Below are 24271 nucleotides of genomic sequence, written 5' to 3'. Positions count from 1 at the left end.
TTTCTGATTAAAACAAGAAAAAGTAAAACAGTTATGACCTTTATCATCAGCATTTGATGCTGTAAATTGCAGTGTAAAGGTACAGTGGAATGACCGCCATGGTTATCTGAGCCAAAGAGGTTTTGTGTGAAACGTGTTCCTGTCGAGGATCTAAACTAAGAGATTATTTCTCAAAAGTTTTCTTTATGTTGGTGGCATATACTGGAGAGTCATGATTTATGGCCGAGTTCTTGGCTTTTACCCTCAGTGCTGCTTACTTAAGCAAAAATGACTCAGTCTCTTCATGGGGAAGTGTTTAGTTTGTCTGTTGAATTAGCACTATTACATTGTGTAATCAAAAGCAGTATCTTTCCATTTGTGTAGAGCTGCTAGTCTGAAATCCAAATTACTTGGCATATTGCTCAAGTGAATTCCCTTGTCATGAAGAGTAAGTATGGTCGCAATAAGGACATTTTTGTTTTCATTTATAATATCTTTTTTTTTTATAGTATTTTAGGGACCAGTTGCAAGGCAAACAAGTTTGAAAGTGAAGAATATTTTTGCTCCCTCTTAATGTAAACATTCAAGTGTGGTTCTCTCCAGCACAAAACACAACTTGACCAAACAGATCAGTAGCAGGAATGCGTCTGTATGTGTGGGAATGTAGCTCTAGAGGCTAAATGACACTTAATCATCAAGGAATACGTGCTTGCAAGCACAGCCTGACATCACGAGTGGCTTTATGTGGTTTAATAGATCTGCTTCTGGTGTATTTCCTTAAGGTGAATTCAATTTTCAAAATATGGATTATACTAGTCATGAGGAGACTAAATATGTAAAGTCACTGTTTCATCCCGGATATCTTTCTTCAGGAGATGGAATTCCTTTTACAATTTGTAGTAGAAGGAAAACCAAACAAATGACAAGTCCACTAAAGAAACAAAGTAAATCTTTTATTTGATGATCAGATTAATTTGGCTTCGTAATGTTCTCAGTGTCTGTGCCTGCCTGTGTGCCTTTTAAAAAATAAAATATTTTAATGATATTCATTCCAACTGAGCACTGAGACTGCAGAAATACACGTGCCTGCTAATTGTTGAAATACGTAGATTATTGACAAATTACACAATTGTCATATTTGATCATTTAATTCTGTTTCCTCTGAACCAAAATTAAAGATACTGTGGATTACTGTATAATTTCTTTTAAAACATATGACTGTTTTTGTAATGGAGTACAAAGTAATTACAGACCAATTTCCTTAATAGTTTAAGGCTAAACAGTAGAACTCTGTCTTGGCTTAAAACATTACTTTCAAATTTATAGGACAATTCTGAAGAAACCTTCTTTATTTTTGGGGCTGGCTCACCAGCTCTTATGGTCTGCCCTTTGAAAGTATTCCAGGGTTCCTTCTTGGACAAGTTGCAAATCTATTGATCCACTGTGGATTTTCTTAGAAAGTAGACACGGAAAAAAAAAGGCAGGGTGTGGACTCCTTTTTTGATGGTAGTACTGATTCTTGCAACACAACTGCCATATGCAGTGTTTGTAATTAATGCAAACAAACTGTAAGGGAAAAAAGACAGAAAAGTGCTAAACAAAAAATAGGTTTGGCATTTAAGTGCCATTCCCCTGAGAGTACAGAAGTGTTAATGTACTGAATGAGTAAATTAGGGGTTCTCGCTGAAATCAGCTGTGCAGAAAATCAGTATCTGATAGAATTGGTTTTATTCTTTTTTACTTGCAAAAAAGTAAAAATGGGTTGTTTACCTTTAGTTTTGTAGTTCATGTGAAATTTTAATACAGCAAAGTGTTTCTTTAGGCTATCCTTGTAAGCAGTTTACTAATTCTGTTTTACATCGCTGGATAAGAATTGTACGCATGTAGATCAGAACCAGGACGATAATAACTGAAGTTGCTAGGTCAAGTGATTGATGTTAAAAGCATCTTTAAATATATGTCATACATGATGTGTCATGGTGTTATGTGTCAGAAGTAGGACAGAAGTTTTTGGTGCTTTTTCATGATCTGAAGGACTGAGTTGTTCAAGGCAGGGTATCTCACAAGTGTGGAGTTTAAGTTGCCCACAGAAAAGGGATCTTTGAAAAGTATGTTTTCTTCTGTTTCCAGGGTTGCATGGCCTGTGTCTGTTTGGAGAATTTTACATGTCCAGTATCTGGACACAGGGCCAGATGTGAAGCTGCAGGGCAGCTTTTTCAAATGAGCCAACTAATCGGGGTGGTAGCATCTGCTGACAACATGAACCACAGGGAGGCATGAAGGACAGTTATGTGTCTTCAGGACGGCTCCAGTTGCAGATCCAATTTCTCTTTGACTAGTCTAGCGAGAAACTGTTATTGCAAATTTTAACTGCTGAGTTTCATTGATGGATTGATTAGCTGTCAGAAAATGGACTTCAACAATGGCTGGTGCTGTGTGTGACCGCTTCTGTTTAAACAGCTGGATTTGCAAAGCAACAGCTTGCAAAGCATGCTCTTCTCTAGATACATATTTATGAGAGAGACAGAGAGGGCAAGGCTATGGAAAGACAGAAGCTGAGTAAACTTTCTCACTTAGACAGCTGATGTTAATTGTGTCCTGCTCTCAGCTGCACAGCCCCGATGACAGTTTATAGCAGGGCCATTCAATCGGCGCGTTCAAGCAAGACCCAGCCTGTGCCGTGACTCCATCCACTCCCACTCCAGAAGATTTTTGTGGTTTGATTGCTATCTGGGCACTAATAAACAGCTGTAACCTGATCTGTTCCCTGCTTGTCAGGAAGTTAGGCAGATCTTGTTGGAGGAGTTGCTTCATGCATGGCAATGATGTCATTTACAAACAGTTGATGTTCATTTTTTTCTTATCTGGGAACTAAGGAACGTGTCTTATCTTTGCTTTACTACAGAATAACTGATTCAGTAAATGGGGTCTCATCCAAGTCCACTGAAGCTGATGTAAAAACTCTTGACTGCTGCTGCTTGTATCTGGTTTTGCTCAGCTATCAAAACGAGGAAATCTTGTGTTAGAATGAGTGTGGGCCTGAGCACCAGCCAGCGCAGCACTCGGGACTTGATGCGGGTGATTGATGAGTGCACACACAGGTCTTAATGAGCTCTTGTTGACTGTATATTCAATACTACTAAATTAAAGTAAATTAAGAGCTGAGACAGAATCAGCTTTCAAATGTTTTCTGAAAATTGTGTATTAATATTGGGAGTAACTGCTAATCTTTGAAACTGTGCGTATGTATATATGCATACACAGAAAAATAGAGATATAATTTGTAGGTGGTGAGTTTTTATTTATTTTTTTTAGAACTGGCTTTATTCAACAGTTGATCATTTCCATGTAAACACTTTAGACCCTGTATCTATGTGACATCAGAAACGATGTGATGAAAGACAGGCAGTAAGCAGCAGCTCAGCAGGCTTGCTGTTTGAGTCAGTACACGTGGAAGAAGGAAATGCCTGTTTGCATCCCTGTGGGCTGTGAATTAAAGCATGAGAGAATTTCTTTGCCTGAGAAATCTTCAGTACTTTCATAACAAACTTTAGATTCTGAAATATGCAGTTGCTACAGCACTGTTCACCTCTTCATAAATGGATTTAGATTGCAGATGGTGTTTAACAATAATGGGACTCTTGAATGATAAGTCTCTTTCTAAGTCTTGGAAAACTTCAGTTTGGATTCAGTTAGTAGGGAAAAAAAAAAAGGAAAAAAGGAAAAAAAGAGAAAGAAAATTTTAGTGTTCTGTCCAGGGACTGTGTGTCAGCAAGTGCTAATCTAGCATAAATTCTATATTATGAGAAAATTCAGAGCAGCTCTTGCTTAATGTAAGCATGCATTTCTGCTAACCCAGATTCTTTGTTCTTTTAAAACACCTAAGAGGGAGAACCCAGTAACAAGGTAACATTTACTGTCCCTGAGGAAGTTGCAACACTATTGCAACTTCTAGCAATTCAAAAGTAACCAAAACTGGGAAATTAGACATGCTATATTTCTTTCCCTAGACAGCTTCTGAAAACTTCCTGTCTTTACTAGTTCCATTCCCTGGCTTGGGATAGTGTTGGGAGTTTTGCTACCAATAGCTATTGCTCTGTAACTTCAGCAAGGTCTGCAAATAACCAGGAGCACAGGAAGGATTATCCATGGACAGCCTATGCATTGAGCAGTATGGTTTTTTTCTGCAGGTTGAACCATTTTGAGGTGGTAGCAGAGGTGATACCTGTGTACCTACATTAGTTCTGCACTAATTATGCTTATATCATCAAAAGACAGACCTCTGTTTACTTTGCTTTAATTTGTCTGGTTTAAAGTAGAGAAGGCACAAGTGTGCTCATAGCTAGCTAAGAAGAATCTCGTACTTTTTTGGAAATTACAGAAACAATGTTTGTGCTGCTCTTTGTATTTTACAGTTAGACATGTATTATTGAAGTGCAGTGATTAACAGGAGTGTGTGATACAGAGGAAGCCAGACCAAACTTTCAGAAGAGGTCTGTACAGGAAGGTCTGCGTCTTCAAAATCTGGCCTTTAAGATTTATTTGAAGTGTTGGTTCTTAGAAATCTCTCTCTCACACAAGAATATGTATTCATATAGGAAATCAGTAGGCACCCATGACTGTTCTTAACTTGCTATCTGTTAACTCTAATTTAATCTTTTATTTTAAATCTTATAACTTTCCAATCTTTCATGAGTTTTTCAAGCATATTTTATCTCCCCTCCAAGGACATTTTTTAACAGTAATCCAACCATACTATTAAATTGCAGAGGATCCAATCTGACAAGGTGATCATGGCTACAGTTAATGGGCCTTTGAAGCCACTCTGCCTCTCCAGGACGCAGTAAGCTGTGGGATGAGTGTAGGCATGCAGCAAAGCATTCTGTGCAGAACAGAAGTTGACTCTATAATATAAATATCAGATTAAAAAAACCCCCAGAACTTCCAAATATGAAGTAGTATTGTTTATGCATCAGTCATCTTTCCCCCTCCTGGTGTGTAATGCACATTTTTCCTGAGAAAAGAAGATGACCATGTTTGCTCTTTCAGCACATTGTCATGTTTCTAAAGAATCCTGGGGGAAGATAAACAGCTGTGGATGGCTCTGTCTTCTCCCTCTTTAAGCCAAAAGTTTTATTTGACCAGAAATTCTTCTGTTGGCTTACGACTTTATTTGACCATATGTACGTCATATAAACTGACACTGGGTACATATATTTGTTTAAAGTTTGTGTTTTTCATGTTGTGTACTTAAGATCTTCTTTATTTGCTGCTGGATTACATTAACTGAGTATATGTATGTAGATATAATTTATAATCATTGTTACATCGCCTATGATAGGTTCCTCCTCTCTCCAGCTGTTGGACATCTTTTCTGAGTATGTGGATTTTCAAAAGTTTTATTTGATGTAGAATCTTAAGTTTAGGCTGTAACTCCTATTTATAGGGGAAAATACAATTTTTCCTTTTGAGAAGTCTGATGTTGCCTTCTTGAATGATAAGTGAAAGATTCTGTTGTGCAAAAAATCTGGATTTTTGAAAGTGCTCTTTGATATTTCAACTTTTTAGTTGGCTTAACAGTTGGGTTTTGAACATACAGTCCGAGTCCACGTAAACAGGGAATGGAAGATGCTGTTGGTGCCGTCAGTGACACACTAGCTATCTGCAGAGCTTCAACATGGCTTGGAAGTGTGTGGAAGAATTGGTTTTAGTAAAGTCATCAAAACTGCATGGGAAGAGAATTGGTTATCTTGACGGTATTGAGTCTGTACACTAATGTGTAGCCCAATGATCCATCTCAGTTTTTTGAATGCTTTCTTTACTACTGTGGGCTTAAACCTCGTGCTGCCTTCTCTTTAAAAGCTCTTTCACAGTTTTGCAATTAGTTGGGAACTCAGACTGTTATGTTATTCAGTTTTATGGAGGAAACAGCAATTGAGCCTATTAATCAGATATTTTCCAACAGACTATATATCAGCCATTTTTTTGGATATCAGTAACTTTTGTCTTGTTCAGAAGATATTGTAGAGTATTTTACATTTTCCAAGATATCTTCCAGAAATATAACTCATCTGTTAGAGAAATTACTGGAGGTTAGTTGTATAGCGAAACTGCACACCTAAATAGTGTTTAAAGTTTTAGTCTTCCAAAATTTACCAGTTTTATCATGAAGTTATGAGAAACTCTAAATCTTGAATCCCAGTTATGCCTTCACACACTGTAAGCTGACCAGCACACAGCTCAACCTGCACTATTATCCTTTGATTTGGTAACTCAAATGTGTTGCAGGGCAATGATATTAAAATGGCATGTTCTCCAAACAGGGCTGGTGACATGCTGGAAAGCGCCCACCAGGAGCTTCTGGTGTGTAAGTGGCTACTCTGAGGGCAGAGCTGAGGACTCTGATTTCTCCTCCAAGCACAGAAATATTCCCCTTTTTGGGGAGCAGAGTGGATAGGAAGGTCAAGGAAACTGCTAATTACATTTTGTTTCTGACTCAGACTACTGTAAAAGTCTCTGAACATGGATTTTGTTGATGGAGTATGTGCTTTAGGTGAGGTGTGTAAGGAAGGAAAATAGAACTTGTTGAGGACAATTCCTCTAGTTCACCTACTTGATACCAGCTAAGTACAGGCATTGGAAGGGAAAGTGGCATGCCCAAGTCAGGACTCAAAAATTTGAGTGATTATACATGGGGTAGGTTGCCTGCCTTGGTAATGAAGAGGCACACTGAAAACTTTAATCCGAAAACAAACAAGGTTTTTTTCCCCATTTATTTTCTTTCTTTCTTTGGAAACAATAATAGCGGAAATGCAATTGGAAGTCTGCAGTTAGTTGGAGCTGTTTAATGTCACTCTGACAGCTACTTCTCAGTTCAACTTACTTTTAAACAGACCCCATTACTGTGCTATTAAAGTGTGATGGGAACAATCCAGGCTGAAAAACTTTTTCAGTTGTGTTGTGCTTTAGTGCGTCTCTCCAGTGATGGAGAAGCATGCTCCTACATGGTGTAATGGAGAGGTTGATGTACAGTTACACTGTTGAGCAGTTGTGGGTGGGATGTTATCTACAAACAGGAAAGTAGGCTGTTTTACGTAGACTCTAGAACCTGGATAAAGCTATTCCAGGAACCAAACATAATTTTTTTACCATTATAAGCCACTAGTTTTAAAGCTAGAGATAGATTTTAATGGCATAATGTGGTACCATGCACACATGTCCTTTGATCTTACAGCTCACTCCTACTCCAGAGAAGTTGACAGTACTTGAATCCAAGGACTAAATGTCAACTCCCGTGTGGCTGTGAGCAATATCCTCAGTTTTGGCTGCTCTGAAGCTACTGTACTAGTGCCCGCAACCCCTGGTAGAAATTATGTAGTAATCTCTGTCAGTGTTTCTTCAAGATAAATAAGAACCATGTGGGTGTGCGAGGAACGAGTGCAGTTCTTTGCATGCTTCTTTGCCAAGGTACAAGGAGAGAGGTCACTGCTACTTAGAGCAGTCTTGCCATGGCAATTCCTGGCTGAGACCTTGCCAGGCAATTCACTGAAGACAAAGGCTCTGGTTTATAGTTCTTATTTGTGGAAATTAAATATTTATGATGCAGTCAGATCCCTGATAGTAGAAGCACAAAAGATTGAGTAAGAGAGTGAGATGTTATGATAAACCTTCACTGAATTTCCTAATATGTTCCGTGTGCTCTATATGCAGTGTTATCTTTCACAACTTGAGTGCTAAAGGGTTTCCTGATTTGCATGTAAGAATGAATTCTGTTTGTCACTGGATATACTTTTCTTGGCCAAATGTGTGCTCTCTCAGGCTTGTTTTCAAAACAGAACAGCTGTTTTGTGAATGTAACTATCAGAAAGCTGTCTGGAATAATTGCACTCTAGTAACTTCAGCACCCTCATACCTGGCATGAAGCTCTTCAGAGATTTTCTTTCATGCCTTCCTGTTGAACTTCAGTATAGGGTTTGCATTTCATTTTACACAAACTGATGTTACTTGTGGAAATAAATGCCAAGCTTGGTAATTCCCTCCAGTGACTGCCAAGATGCCTCTGGCAGGCTGCGTGCTGGGGGAACCCAGCTCTGCTGGGCAGCCTGTACCCACTGCGGTGTCCCAGTACCCTGCAAGTGTGGAGGGCTGTGACCGCCTGCTGTGTTCTTGGTTTCATATATGTTTGCATTTTGAGAATGCTGTTACTATTTGTTGGAAAATATTACTGAGAGTGTGTATTTGTCCCCTTGTGTGAGTGGGATAGTCAGACTTAAGAAACTGGACAGCTCAAGTCTATATGTGAGACCATACAGCAGGGCTCCTTAGGGTAGACACCTGGGGGGATAGCAGGGCAGGGATTTGTGCCAAAGTGGATGGTGAAGCAGGAACAGTTTTGATGCAGCTAGAATTCATTGTGGGGTTTTTGCAAAGACTGAGAATTATGCGGCTCGCTCACTGGGGAGAACCGGGCCACGGTGGCAACTTAGGGTCTGAGTAATCGTAGACAGCTTTCTGCTGCTGTGCCTAGGTCTTCATTGCACAGCTGGAGCCCTGGAACCGGCACAGCGATGCTGCCGGGGACTCGGGGCCAGGCACTCAACCTCTCAGTGCGACATTTGCGTGCGACTCAGCCCGCGGTAAGGGCTTTGGTGCTGCACTGAACCTCTGCACTGGCAGGGCTCTTCGTGGGACCAGACTTGCTCCGCACAGCAGGGACCCTGTGGGTGGCTGCAGCTAGAATAGATGTAGCCGAGCACATCCTGAAATGGAAACAGCACTTGGATAAGCTTACTCCCCTAGGATCTGTGTTGTACTTTGCACATTTACGCTCTTGTCAGTTCATGAAAGTCACTTTGCATTTGTGTTACTAGACACAAATGGGACAGGTGTTCTAAGGGATTGTTGTACCTAAATGTAGCAAACAAGGAATAGATTTTTCAAAGCAAATGAAGTTAAAAGGTTAAAAACAAATTAGCAGAAGTATTTGGTGGCCAGAAGCATTCTCTTCACTCACTTCCACAGGAAGAAACAAGTATCTCCCATACTACGCTTAGTGGAATTCTGCCAGTAAAACTGGTGCAAGCTGTCATTTACATCTAAATAAGGTCATAGGAGCATACAGGAATTACATTTATATTTTTGTAACTTCTTACTAGCTAGAAGAGAACGGTCCTGATTTTCTCATTTGGTTAATAATACCTTCTATAATGTGCCAAGGTAACTATCATTTAATGCACTTTGTGTTGTCTCTTCATACACCCTATAGACAGAATAAAAGCATGTTTCTCTGCTTTTTGGTCAGACATAGATTACTTTAAAAAAACCGCACCAAACAAACCCAAACAAACAAAAAAAACCACCACCACCCCAAAAAACCCCAACAAAGACTAAATAGTCTATAAAGAAACTCCAGTTCTAAATGGACTTTAAAATGCTATAATTACACTTCTGCTGCACTTAAAAATTATTTAAGTACCACATGCACCTAAAATTCTGTGGTGCAGCAAGAGACATGGAAATAAAGCCTTTTGAACCTCTTCATCTGTAATTTTAAAAAATTGACCATTGGCAAGCATGCTAGAAAGAAAACTTTTCCAATGTGAATAATACTTTTATAAAAATAGTTTCCTGTTTGTTCTGTGACTGTTTGTAAACCTGACTCAGGCAGTCTACACTAGATTGCTTCATTTGCTCTGAGTGTAATACAGATTGCCTTTCAGTTTCACGTCAATGTAAACTGCATTGTTTGTTTCCTCAGCTTTGTCCATTTTACATAGCTCAGGCTGAAATCCCTTATGATTTGGTGCATCATTCTCTTTCCTTCTGTTCCACAAAACTTAAGCAACATACCAGGCTCCATGGTGAATCTTGAAATACATGAGCAATGTGTAGGTGGAATTACCGTGGGTTCCATTAAAAGAGAGTAACAATATCCCATAAAGAGCGGTAGATTATTTTTGTGTGGCAAACTGTATTTCTACATAGATTTACTACTTTCTTTGACTTAGTGACTATGGGGGGAATTTGATGCAACCCACATCTTGTTACTTACATCATGTTGTCAAGTACAGATTTTTGAAATCCTTGGTGTTAGCATTCCTCAGGAAGGGGTAGGTGTAAGATATGTCTACCCCAAACCAAATTCCACGGTTATTGTCAGTGCTTGACTGGTTACCTAGGAAACTCTCAATAATGGATTCACTTGGCTTGGCAATGCAGTCTGGTGTGATCAGATTTTTCCAGTTCCCTCTAATTTGAAGATGCAGTGCTTGAACAAAAAATTAATCATAACTTAGTTTATTTCATAGAGAAAAATCCTATCCTCTGTCTTCAGTTCTGTTTTAGTCAGTCTAAGGTATCATGTTCTTTATTCATTCTGTGGTGGCTCCTGTAGAATTACATTAGATTGCATGACCTTTAGAATAAATGATTTTGAAGGTATTGAACCGTTATTGCTGTGTTTATGTCTATTGGTGAGTCAGTGGTCTGTGAACACATTGCATTGGAATCCTCTGTGGAGGTTCTCCTGCCCTTCTGAGATGTGCTCATGGGATTTTCTTCTGATTCTTGCCTTCGAAAGACTGCTAGCACTTAAGTCAGAAAAAGATGGAGCAACTGATCTTCTAAAACGGTCCTCTCAATTTTTGAGTGTTCAGGTTGAGTTGATTGAAGCATTTAAAGTATTTTGAGTTTCTGCTTTGCTGTGTATTGTATCGCAGTGGTGTCAGTCTGGTTCAGTAGAGCCAGCAGTTAAAATCTTCACTAGGACTGTTGAGCAAAAGTACCTCTCCCCCCCCCTCCCCCCCGGTCCCCCCCCCAAAAAAAAAGCTGTGGCAGGATGTGAGAAATCTGCAAAATTGTGTGTGGTGGGAAGGACAGGTAGAAATGTTGTCTGTAGTTGAAGAACTTGTGTCAGGTAAAAATTGTAGGACCCCTGCTCAAGGCACTGAAGATTGTTTTTCCTAGAGTAGGTACTGGGCAGGTGGTGCTGTCTCTGCTTAAATGTTACATCAGTTCAACACATGACTAGGTGAGAGCAACATCATGAAGTGGACTGAGTGTTTCAGAATATACAGAAACCCCATCCAGGCCAGTAAATCCATACACTGAGACTGGTAGAAAAAGCAGAGAAAGCATCATATGTGCTTGTCTTACGCTTGCTCTTCCTCATGTACACTGATACAGCTGCTGTTGAGGATGGACCAGCCAGACCACTGTCTGACTTGGTAGGAGTGTTCTTGGAAGTGACCTGTTGACTAGTGCTGAATCTAAGCCTTATGTCAGTGGAAAAATGTCAGTGGCTCCTGAGACTAGTGCCCATAGTTTGCCTGCTGTGTCTATTTCAGACAGACTTGAATTTCATTAGAACATCTGTTTTTTGTGTTGCTCTGCAAACTATGCCTGTAGTCCTACAGGTATTTTTGCTTGACTGGCAGAGGTACGTTTGGAGTACCCTGCTACTTGGCTGCAGAGCATCGCATGAGTAACTAGCAAGGTGCATTTCTTCTACAAGGTGGGAAGCAGATAATCATCTTGTGTGTTAACTTTGCTGGTGTGAAATAAAACAAAATGGCAAGCAGTGATTGATTTGAATACACTCAGGATGACATCTCGGGTGTCTGAGGGCTGCTAAGTCTGTGGTGGTGGACAAGGCTGAAGGGTTAATAGGAATGTTTTTTGCAGAAGCCACTTCTACCACATGTTACTGTGCTGGTGAAGATAAACCCAGAGGATGTTTTTTGGGAAAGTGAAACTCTGTTTGGAATGCTCATTAGAGGCGATTAATTTTACTTTCTTGTAAGGATTGATCTCATGGGCTCTGTTTAGAGGGCAGCTGTTGCTTGAACTCAGACCAAATTGGGGAACTGCAATGTGCTCTGGGATCCAGGCTGGTCTGATTAAATACTGGATGCTGGATAGGGGTACTGTCTGTCTTATAGCTTTGAATTATGTACCTTGATTATGCAGCATATTGCATAGGGTGCTGAATGTTGTTCGGTAGTTTAATCGGGAAGCTGTTCAGTGGGAATTCATGGCTTCATTTGAACTATGTCAAAAGTTTTGGGATATGAAAAGGAAATTGGTTGCACGATCATTTGCCTGGATGCAGTAAGAGGGCAAAACTAGCACTGCTGTAATTTATAGAGGCTGTGAATAAAAAAATCCCCAAACTTAGTCTTTTGTCTCTGCCCAAGGACTTAAAAGCACTAAACGCTGTCTGTTGGGGGACTGGTTTCCATGGTTGCTTTCCCCCCCCCCCCCCCCCCCCCCGTTTTCACGAAGAATATGAACCACTTGCTTTCAGGGGAGTTACCGAGGTTGGGTGAATTTCTCTGTTCAGTCCTGTGATAAGAGGTCACAGGATTAGCTCAGACTGAAACGTGGTAAGTTATTTTTGTTCTGAAGATTCCTTCCCGTCCAGTAGTCATGCTAGCTTTGTTTTCGTGTCTTGAGCTAGCTGTTTACACAGTAGATAGATTTCTTTGCTTCCTCTTCCTGAGGATAATTTTAAATACAACACCCTTGTCCATAGCAGTTCTTGTTTGATAATGTGTCATGCCTATAATATGACAGTGTGTTTGCCTCCTCTCTTTGAATGACATGCAGGCAAGTCATGAAGCTGCCTGGTCCAGTGCTGTTCAGTGCATTTTTTTTTTTTTTTGTTATAAACTCTGGCCTTAAAACATATTAATACATGTTCCTTCTTTTTTTCCCTCAGATAAACTACTAGTTTTTACTGTAGCAACTAAAGAAACCGATGGCTTTCACCGTTTCATGCAAACTGCAAAGCACTTCAACTACACAGTAAAGGTATTGTATATTTTCATACCAAATATTTATGCTATATAGCCTTTAAGACAGAAACAGTGTAATAGTAACTGAAGCTGCATTAGCTTCCTTGCATGCTGGAGCAAAACAAAACAATTACAGAGCTCAGGGGTAGGTAGGGCACTTGCGTGTGGCTCTGCTGCTGTCCCTATTGCTGTCCCTGTTGCTTACCTGCTGGTTCCCCTCTGAACAAGCATGGGAGGGTGCTTCTTCCACTGCCTTAGCTATGAATCTGTAGAACAGTTCCTATTGCGATCAGTGTCCTCAGTCACTTACAGGTTCTGTCATGATTTATCATATAGCCTTGCTTTTCAGTACAGCTGATTTTGTTTGCATGAATACTTCTGCAGTCTGCGCTGCACTCAAGAGGGCTTTGGATGTTTCATTCCTCCTTAAACAAAGCTGCATCCCTGCTGTGGGCAAGGAGGGAGGGTCACAACTGAAAGTGTTTCCCAGGAACCTGTAATTCTCTGAGAGGGCAAAATGTTTCTATCCTTCTTGCCAGCCTTTTCTGCCTTGCTCCATGTCTCCGTATGTCACATACTGAGGTTGGCCGCCGCATGACCTTGGGAAAAAGGGAGGGCACTAACCTTCTTCTAAACTTTGCCCACAAATTGGTTCTGCAAGAGAAAATCCAGGAATTCAGATGGCGTTATGAAATTTTTCTGCTTGCTTACCACTGTGCCTACACTATAAATAGGAAATTATTTGGATCTCTGAAATTTGACTTCTACCACTGAACTTGGAAGACTGAGAGAACCTTTCCTAAATGATAATACTGTACTAAGGCACTCGAGAAGCCTGAGCTCTGGATACATCTATTAGCTTTGCAGATTTGTCCAAAACATCATGCAATGTAGCTCTTCCAGGTTTCATAAGTTCCAAAAACATTATGTTCAAAACCCACGAAAAGTTTAAGGGTTTTTTCTTTTTTTTGAGATGTAATTCACTGTAGTGCTTGGCGAGGGAGGAGTTTTGTTTAGCTGATGTATTGGGGACCCTATCCTTTCCTTGTGTAAAAATGTTCTGGAGGGATTTCAGAAAGACTGGAGCCTGCATTTTGTATTAGTAATACCCTTATCCACCAAGGTCTCTTACACTTCCTGTTCCTAAAGTGATTATATTGACTTTTAAAGGTCTTATTCAGAATGTTTTTCTCATACAAGTTTTGAAACAATTATTAGCTTCTTTCTTCCCCCCCCCCCCCTCCCCCTTGCAGGAGACACATTTGAATAAATGGTGGTAGCAGGCAATTGCTTGATTCTTATTTGGTTAAGAAATGTGTGTCTCATGTTTTTGCAGTGATGTCATTGTACTGAATGCTGCTTCAGACATGGAAAACTTACAATGCTGGAAATGCTAGCTTGCTATGCTTTAATGTGTTGCTTCTGCTTTAACATCTGTTTTCAATAAGGGTCTGTTTTAAAAAGCCTCTTGTTTTGGGGTACCAGCAAAAAGTACTTTTTTCTTATTCCAGGTGCTTGGAAAAGGTGAAGAGTGGAAAGGTGGTGAGCTGCCTAACTCTATTGGTGGAGGGCAGAAAGTTCGACTATTGAAAGAAGGCATAGAAAGCTATGCTGATCAAGAGGACTTGGTTGTAATGTTTGTTGAATGGTGAGCAAACCTGGCTTGTTGCCTTTACATTTTAGTCTGGGTAGGCATGCAAAAGTAGCTGCTGCGACATGCTGAAAGTTGCATGCTGCTTTTCCCCCTCGCTGTTTATTTGAGAGAGTTTGCTTCCATTTTTCTCCATTCATAAAAATAGTAAATTGCTCTTGGAGCAATCATTACTTTTTTAATGGATTTACAGATGTAAGAGTTGTTCATATTTCTGCTGCCTCGAGGGGGTAAAAAAAATGGTATTGGGAACTGACAGGCTTTTAGGCAAGCATTCGTCCTCTCCCTGTTCAGCTGCGGTGAGGGCAGGACGTAGCTGTGGGCTGGGAGTGTGGAATGGGGCAGGGGGAGCAAAAGCAGCTCCAGAAATAAAGTGGCCAGTAGGGACCAGAGGGTGATCTTGTTCCATGAAGTAACAGTGATATGGAGGAAGCTGGAAAATGGATCCCTGAGGAAGGCACTTAACAGGAGAACTTCTTTTACATGTTCGAGAAATGAAACAAGAGACTTTGTGCCAGATATACCCCTGGTGCCTGTGCTGTCTGTGTGATGGAAGGATGGGGAGGCAGTGCTGCTGCAGGTGCCAGATTATAGCTCATAGCACAGCTATGCTTGAACGTCCTCACTGGAGGCCAGATAGGTTTCTCCCTGTCACAGAGAACAGGGAGCTCAGACATCTTTAAATCCTGCTTTTTCTGTTGCTTCCCTTTGTTTTGTTTTTTTTTTTATTTTTTTCCCCCCTGCTCCTGTTCCTTTGCTCCTGTGACAAGAGCATGATCAGAGCAGCTAAGAATCCAGCTCACAGCAGCCGCCAAGCTCTTCCACGCTAGCATTAACCAGAGCAGGCTCTAAAAGAATCTAATTCTAAAAGAATCCCTGCAAGGAAGGTACAGGACCAAGTCCTGAATGGGGGACATGAAGCCCCGATTGCAGACAGGCAGCCTTGAGGAGGAGGTAGCTGAGTGCAGGCTTGGAGAGGTTTGTGCATAGGTTCATGCTGCTGTTACCGAGTTGCGTTGGAATGTCCGTTCTGGAATTTTCTTTCATCTTTTAGCCTGCTTTTAAAATTTATTTTTTAAAATTTGATAGCTGAAGAATTTTAGGGAACCTTTCGCAAGTTAGAGATTTGCAGGATTTGTACAGCAGACATCACAAGAGAGAAAGTAGTCTGATAGTGGTATTTACTGGAAAGCTTGTTTGTTGTTCTGCATAAGTTAAGAGTTTAGGCAGGTTGGAGTAGCCTGCTAAACTGGTAGCAAATTTAAAGATGCTACTCACTTTTGGGTTTTAATTTTACCTCTTGTGATAAGTAGAAGATAGAGCTAGAAAGCCAATGTCTAAATTGTCTTAACCAATTATGAACAAGCTTTATAAGGGAAACTTATTACATTGTACATTTTCTTTTTACACTTAATAGACAGTAAAAGTAACAAAGTTTCGAGGCACACATTCAGTTTTTGAATTTTTTTTCTTATTGACTTGATCAGTTTTGCGTTTGGTAAGTGGAAAAAGTATCTTTCTAAAAGTAAATATATTACATTTTTGTTCATAGTGTTGTTCTACTGGTCATGCATTTAAGATTAATTCGGGAGATTATTTTTTCTTTACTAAATGCCCAGACAAATCAAATGTTTCCCAGATATTTTCTATTTGCATTGAATTTCTTTGTTTTCAAATTTATTATCCTGATTCATCACTGTTTTCCTCCTATATTGTAAAATATGCAAATTTGTTATCAGATTTGGGTATGGCTCAAATTCTTCTCCAATATAATTTATTATCTTGAGGGGCAGGCTGTCTGCTGGCACAGATGCGAGAGTACAGAGGACCATGTGTGTTGAAGTGGAGATGCCATAATCTTTCTTGCCATGAAAAATCACAGGATTTAAGGCCTCCCAATTTCTTGAGGTCCATAATTCCATAAAGTACATTTTGATTTAAAGCTAGTGGAACTGATTCCAAATAGGAGAAAAAATAGTTTGCTGATTCTAGCATTATGTTTTAAGTTTAATGAACTTTTTCATTTCCAGGAATCCTGGTTTGCAAATTCAAATGTTAATCAGTGTAGCAGTAAGTCTGAAAAAGACAAATATAGTGAACTTTCTTTTTCAAGTGTTTTCCATTATAGTCACCATTATACTCATTGTGAAACATTTGGAATATTAATCTTGGGGGTGGGGGGAAATAAAATGTCTGGTTTACTTACTGTAACTAGGCAAATCACTTCTAGTGAACTGTTTACTTAAACTTAGTTTCTTGCCTATTTTTTTTTTAGCATTTTTTTAATATGGCTCACAATTCTGGAAATTGTTTGAACAACTTCTGTGGGCAGCTTGTATCTAGGTGCAGATAGCAAAATGATTTGCTTGCAGATGAAATGCTATTTAAATTAGGCTTGTTTTTGTGAGAGCTAACCTCTGGTTTACTTTGGACCATTTCAGATTGAACTGGCTAATGGCCAGTGCAGACTGGATAAAATGGTTGATGCTGTGACTGTTCATCCAGAACTCCCACAGCCATCTATTTGTATCATGGAAGACTTTTGAAGCCTCTCAGGTTTTTGGTTTGTTTTGGTTTTGTTTGGTTTTTTTAAACATTTGTTAGAAAGTAAGGGATAATTACATTTTCTACATATCTTAAAATAGTTAAAGCGTGATCCCAGTGGGGATACAGTGTAAATGACAAAATGGCTGTATGGCTGAACAATTACATAGAATGAAATAAGGGGCCTGAATTGCTGGTTACTAGTAAGTCCTCTCTTTGTGTTTTGAGCTCTTAACCCGCAGCTCCAATAGTAACATCTCCTTGTTGTTATAAAAGTTGTGGATGCAAAAGTTGCATGTTCAGTTCTAGAGGACTCGAGCCACCGTCACCATTTCCTTGTGTTGCTGGGAGCACTGGATGTGTAGCTGGGGTGCTGTGCTGCTGCCAAAGAGGAGGGATGGGTGGATTTCAGCCCAAGCATCTGCCATCTGGGAGCTTCAGGAAATGGGATTGGAGTTGCGGAAACTTTCTTTCCCTCCCCCCTCCCCCTGCTTTCTACTTAATTGGAAGGATTTATGAAGAATAAATAAAAGAGTATCTGAGCTTTTCCAGCTTGCCAAGGCAGCCTGCCTTTTCCTGGATATTTCCACGCTTTTTCTCCTCTGTCAAATTTTGAAGCCCTGTTCAAAGTCAGTCATGTGCATCACCCATAATAACAGTATAAACTGTCAAGGATAGCCCTGGGACCTGTTTTGTGATGATCTTAGTGGTGTAGATCTGAGGTGAATCCTCCCTTACAGTAGAAATTGAGTACTGGATAGACTGAACATAATCTCACATAGCAGGTAAGCACAGCAAATAATGGATTTATAGGTTTTAGTCTGACTCTAGCAGTTTTCCTGTTGCCTGGAGAGAAAAGCAGGAGCTGATGGGGAGACTGGCAGTGAGGGCTGGAAGGCTGGTGGAGGTCCTGCCCAGGAGGAGGTGTGGTGGCAGTAAGTCACCTCTTGACAAAACAGAGGGCTGTGAAAATTAGTGGAAAACATAGGTCCGTGCTGGTTTCGTACTCCTGTATAATATCCATCAGTGTGTAAATTTTACAATAATTGCTAATGCAGTTCTGCAGCTCTGAACGGAACTCTGTACTGTGCTTTTTATTATAAACTTTGCTGTATTAAGTAGCATATCCTTTTCACAAGCAGGGCCTGTGGCTAGCCCAGCATGTTGCTCAACTTTGGCTTTCCTTTCGAGAATGACAGTCCTTGGAAGTAATGTTCCAGGGGTGTTTCATTCCTTCTCGCAGCTGTAAGTCATTGCAGCAGCAGCACTAACCTGATTAAAGAGGAGAAGCACAGCCTGCCATAAGCTGTTAAGTTAAAGCTTCAGACAAACCTCTGTTTTTGTCTGTCTTCAACTTGTCTCCTGTTTCTTGCTTGTTCTTCAGGCTCATTCTGGCTTTGAATCAGGCTACACCAATTGAATGGAAAAGGGAGGGAAGTATATTTCTGTATATTTGGGCAGAAACATGCAGTTTTTGTAAAACTGGGGAAGCTCCAAAATGTACAGTATTTTTTTTCGTACATTCTTCTGCCAAAGTTACAGAAAAACAAAACAGTGAGAGTTTTCAGAAACCCACTTACTTTATATAGACTACATAACACGCTTCCTCTCCAGGGTTCATGCTTTGCTCTGCGGTGGATATCTTCTCTTTTGCATTTGTAAGCCAGCCGTTGTTCAGTTCTCTTAGGCCAATTGCATGAAATCCCCTTTGAAGAAAGGACTTTTTAAATAACTTCAGAACTCTAGTAAAGAATTAGCAGAAGTCAGGAATGGTTGATCTGTTGGCACTACTGCTGTGTAATACGTTGCAATGCAAAAAGTTCTGTGTCCTGCAGGTGGAGGTACTGCTATTCTTAGCCCAGCTAAAAGACTTTGCAAGAACAAAAGGTTAGACTTTTGATTTTTGGTAGCTGTACCATTCCTTTGCCCTATATCATGGCTGATGATTGTCAGTTGCTAAGGTAGATGTGTGGAATAAGAATATACCTGCATTCAGATAAGGAAGCTGTGAGGCTGAGATGCTGCCATTAAATCCAAATATTCTGCTTCTTCAGCCAGAGAGTCATCTACGACATGATTCCAGTATTACTGTGTCACAGTTTCATGCTGTGTAAAATGAACCTTGAATTGATTTGCACATAAATACTTTTATATGTAGATCTCAAGTACAAACAAAGGAACCTTATACTCTGCATAAATTAATCATTTATACATATTTTGAGTTTTTTTGGTTTTGTTTTCAGAGGCATTAATTTAGATATGGTTCAACAAGAAACCACTAGGCTTGTGATAATGCATTCTTACATGACCTTTGCCAAACCTGTGCATGTTTCTTTCTGTTTTGGGGTAGTGCTGACCTTTGGCTGTGGGTAACTATTGTTTTTAGAGATGAGTCCTCCACCCTTAGGTCTTTGTCCTCAACGGGAGTTGGGAGTCAAATCTGATGAACACATAAAGGCAGGTGAAGTTTTTCATAAATAGATATTGTAAAGTTTAGAGCCTTCTAAAGTCTTCAACACATTGAAGAGGTTGAAGCAGAAATCTATATATTGTCAGGATGCAATATGGTTTAAGTTTATGAGCTTGACTTATTGAGAAATATCTAAGTACATTCTTGATAAGGCTTTTCAGAAGAAAGTCAATGCCATTGTGTTTTGGACCAAGATCATCTAGAGTTTCCCAGTGAGAGTCATCTAAATCATCTTTCAGTCCTACTCTATTTCATCTGCTAAGTTTTGATTTTTTTTTTCTGTTGCTGTTCTTAAGCACATAAACAGTTTTCTAAAGGGAAAGATATATTTTTACTCAAAATACATGAAATGTGAAAATCAATTGAAGGAAAAAGAATGTCCAAAATGTGGAAGGTTTAATAAAAAAAAAAAGAAAAAAAAGAATGTAAATAGAAGGGGGGATTGTATTGCATAAATAGTATTGATTGAAATTTTTCTCCTAGAATGGTATAGAATTTTTACATGGTGGTAAAACATGAAGTCATTTTTCAGAATAAAAGGGCGGTCTGTATGACTTTAGAAGTTGAATAGTCCAACCACTTGTTTTTTTGAACACAGAAGCATTACAACTAAACTACTCTACTGGATATCTTTTCTTTATTTTCAGCTATGATGTTATCTTTGCGGGGGGGCCTGAAGAACTGCTAAAGAAATTTCAGGAAACTAATCATAAAGTGGTGTTTGCAGCAGATGGACTAATTTGGCCAGATAAAAGGCTAGCTGACAAGTATCCTGTTGTCCGGAGTGGAAGACGATTCCTGAACTCAGGAGGCAAGTGTGATTCTTGAACACATTAAACTCTTGAACTTGAACATGACTCACTTTTGTTATCTGTTTTATGTATTTGTATATGGAACTATTCCTGAATTCCCCAAGTACAAAATTGAGGACTGGATTTGCTCTCCTCCTCTTCCCCTCTCCCTCCCTGCTTGAATAGCTCCTCTTCTGTGCTCAAGAATAGTTTTTGTTCAAACTTACATAATATTTGTTGGCAATAATTTGTAAAAAACAGGTAAATAAAGTAGCAGCCTAGCAAACAACTGTATCTTGCAATGAAATGCTGTGCAGGGATGACTTCAGAAACAGTCTAGTGTACAAACCCAGTCAAAGCAGTACGTGCTATTTATAGGCACATTTTAGCTGGGTCACAGAATTTCCTGACTTGGCTACCATTTTCTTGAGGATCTCTGCATACAGTGTAGATATGCTGGTAGCTCTGCCTGCCCTGTCAGCATGGCTTAGGCAGTTCATTCCAAGAGAAGCGTGAGTTACTCCTGTTAATCTCAGTAACATGTTAATTCTGGAGTCCCTTCTCCTTTAAATGCCAGCTTTGGTCATAATTTTGCAGTTGATTAATGCATGCACTCGCACTGATATTGTTTAACTGCTACAGAACACAGTATGTGACTTCTTCTAGGTGCATGGTGCCGGGCGGTGCGCAGATCTAGGAGCGAACCCATTCCTTTCCCTCCCTTCTTCACCTCACCTGTCTGCCCTATCATTTTTGGTTTGGTTTAAGCATAACGTATAGTGGGTTTGAATTGAATTCTCTGTGTAATGCTGGCACTATTACATTCAGGCTTCTCTGCCAGAAAGAGGTGATTGATGAAAATGAAACATTTTCTACAGATGGGCTTCTTGGGAATGGTAGTAGTCTAATCTCATGCTTTGGAGTTCACAGGACAGATCTCTGTTTCCTATGTTTTCCCTTAGAATAGCATTAGTATAAAAATAACCCTTAATTATGAACTCTTTAAAACAGAACTGGTACATATCACAGAAAGAAAACTGGATTTTGAGCCAAGTTGTATGAGTTTCATACTTTGCTGGCACCAAACAGTCAGAATGAAGTCCCTGACTGGTGAACAGTATTGGCAGAGTAGTGCTTTTTATGGAAATAACTTATGTGTGTGTGATATTGCAGGATTTATTGGTTATGCTCCATATATAAATCGTATTGTGCAGCAATGGAATTTACAGGATAATGATGATGACCAGCTGTTTTACACCAAAATCTATGTTGACCCATTGGCAAGGGTAGGTAGTGACTGGCTTTCTCATTTCTTTCTGCTTGAAATAACATGCTGCTCCTCACAAAACATCAGGAGATAAAAATAAAAGGAATGCTGTCTCTTTATTCCTGAGTGCCATGTTGATGGTTGTGTTTGTTCTCCGGAGGCTCCTACTGTTGGAGTGATGGACAGGTTTCCAGAGGGTCATGACTTGATATATTATTTCAGGCTGTCTGCAGATCCAGGCAGGTTGTGCTTCGTTGTTAGAAATAATAGCTCTGAGGTATATGATTGGACACATTCATCTCAATGAGGGTCCCATGTACTCGGCAGTTTGATGGCTGGAAAATGTGGCATTTTTCCAGGGTGTCACTGAACTACTTGCTGATCCAGTGTTTTATATTTTGGCGTACTGCCATTTCAGATCCTGCCTGCAGCTGCCTCTGACTCTTCAGCTTTTTGTGCAGATACGTTCAATAAGGCTGCATCGTAAATTTTTGGTGAAGACCTCTCTGTGCCCTAGCTTAACAAAGTTCTCTGCTGTCTAGCAGCATTAAAGCATGATAGATGTCAGAGGCATGGCCCTGATGCTGACAAAGAGGGCTAAGAAAAGTTAGCAATGTATTGATGCAAAAAGACTTTTAGAAGCTGATACTGCAGAATTTTGAGGTTGATTTTGAGCATTTGTATGCTTATGCAGATGTGGAGTTTCTGAAATACATATGTTTTTCCATTAAGTTATGCCTGAAACATCAGGCATGTGTAGATACAGGTAAAGAAATAGAATATTTCAACTGGAAGGGACCTACAATGGTCATCTGTCCAACTGCCTGACCAATTTACAGCTGACCAAGTTAAAGCATGTTATTAAGGGCATTGTCCAAATGCCTGTTAAGCACTGACAGGCTTGGAGCATTGACCACCTCTCTAGGAAGCCTGTTCCAGAGTTTGACCACCCTCTTGGTAAAGAAATGCTTCCTAATGTCCGGTCTAAACCTCCCATGGTGCAGCTTTGAACCATTCGCATGTGTCCTATTGCTGGATCCGAGGGAGAAGAGCTCAGCACCTCCCTCTCCACTTCCTCTCCTCAGGAAGCTGTAGAGAGCCATGAGGTCACCCCTCAGCCTCTTTCTCTCCAAACTAGACAAACCCAGAGTCCTCAGCTGTTCCTCATATGACATGCCTTCCAGCCCTTAATGTTTGAATTGATTTTATGCAAGTTAAATCAGATGCTAGATAGGCAATTGAAAGGACAGGGTGTAGACACATTAGAGCTGACTCTGCTGTCTAAACAGATTGTCTCCTAGACAAAAAATATGTACCTCTGCACAGTGCACTACTGCACTGTGATTTAAAATGCCTCCATGGTGCTTAGCTTGGGATACTGTACAATACATTAGCACTAATCCTCTGCATGGTAGTGTCTAATGCTGTAGAATATGTAACAAAATCTTGGAACACCAAAACAGAATATGTTATCTGTATAAGGGTTTTTAAGTGGTTTTTTAAAGGTTATATATTTTGATCAACATGTTAAAACTTCAAAACAAGGTACTGTAAAGAAAAATCTAGGTAAGATTAATAATACAATATTAGGAACATGGTTTAAAACCACTGGTGTTTTCTATTCTGACATGATACTTAAATTTGGCTTTTGTATTTTTAAGACTGTGAAACACAGTATGTTTTGTTACTTGGCCAAGGCTTGTTAATCTTTTTTTAAGATAAGACACAATTTTTCTTTGGCTTATGCTGCCAAATTGTAGTTTCTTTGGAGAGTTATGACCTTTATCCTTCAAGTTTGGATGAAGTTTTTGCATATATAAAACTGATTGCTATACAGCTGCACAACTCAGAAATATTGAAAAACATAGCAGTATAAAATGAAGAATTATATCTAAGAGCTGGATATGTAAAGTAGTTCTGCCTGATTGCTTGCTGTTACTGCAGTACAACTGTAACATCACCGTAAAAACATTGGCTTTTAGAATGCCTCAACATCTTCACTACTTTTATTTCAGGAACGCATTAACATTACTTTGGATCACAAATGTACAATTTTCCAAACCCTAAATGGGGCTGTTGGTAAGTGTATGATTTGCGCGTTGTGTATTTTATTAACTGTTTCTTTGCTTAACCATGAATATCGTTCCCTAAACATATGCTTGTTTTAAAGAAATATTTGGATGGGTAAACCTGATTACCAGAGGAGTTACAGGTCTTTTGGGTTTGTTATTAATTGATTTCTCCCATTGATATAATATTTTGATTTAAAATAGAAAAAATAGTTTTCAATAAGTGGAGTTAACATTAAATACAAAGTTAAGAACCATTTTTCCATCTGCCTTTCACCAACTTAGTTACAGGAGTGAGATTAGTAATTAAAATTCGATTTTAGGTGTTCTTAAGCAAATGGCTATTCATAATGAAATGCAATGTGGAATACTGTAGAATTTCCTTTATTCAACTGTCATGAATTTAAATTGAAAAATGGCATCTGTGCAAACTTCTTTTCTTGCCTTTAACCTCCAATTATGGAACAACTTCTTATAGTCAGATCATATCTGAAATAGCTATGATTTCTCTGCAAATAGTATTTGCACAAAGTTAGTTTTATTTTTAAAACAGATTTTATTCAAGTAGTAAAGGCTGCTGATGGCAAACTCTGAAGTTTGATGTAACCTTATTTAGCATAAAGAGCTTTTAGAATTCAACATCTAGTTAAAAAAAAAGAACAAAATCTTCCGAATAAATAGCATTGACCCTGATAGCAACAGCAAG

General features: G+C 39.5%; 1 protein-coding gene across 2 annotated transcripts in view; it reads left to right on the top strand.

Moving 5' to 3' along the window:
• The window catches only part of PLOD2 (procollagen-lysine,2-oxoglutarate 5-dioxygenase 2), a 55165-nt gene that overhangs the window by 4247 nt on the left and 26647 nt on the right, over window positions 1–24271 (top strand). For both annotated transcript variants that reach the window (XM_054835228.1, XM_054835227.1), the window contains exons 2-6: window positions 12698–12789; window positions 14285–14421; window positions 20086–20249; window positions 21403–21515; window positions 23512–23575. In XM_054835228.1, the coding sequence (XP_054691203.1) occupies window positions 12698–12789; window positions 14285–14421; window positions 20086–20249; window positions 21403–21515; window positions 23512–23575 (570 nt within the window). The remainder of the gene's footprint in view (window positions 1–12697; window positions 12790–14284; window positions 14422–20085; window positions 20250–21402; window positions 21516–23511; window positions 23576–24271) is intronic.

Source organism: Grus americana, chromosome 9 (genome assembly GCF_028858705.1).
Source record: "Grus americana isolate bGruAme1 chromosome 9, bGruAme1.mat, whole genome shotgun sequence".
In the NCBI taxonomy this organism is placed as follows: domain Eukaryota; kingdom Metazoa; phylum Chordata; class Aves; order Gruiformes; family Gruidae; genus Grus; species Grus americana.
Note: the sequence above shows the minus strand (reverse complement) of the source record. Positions and strands in the feature narration are given on the sequence as shown.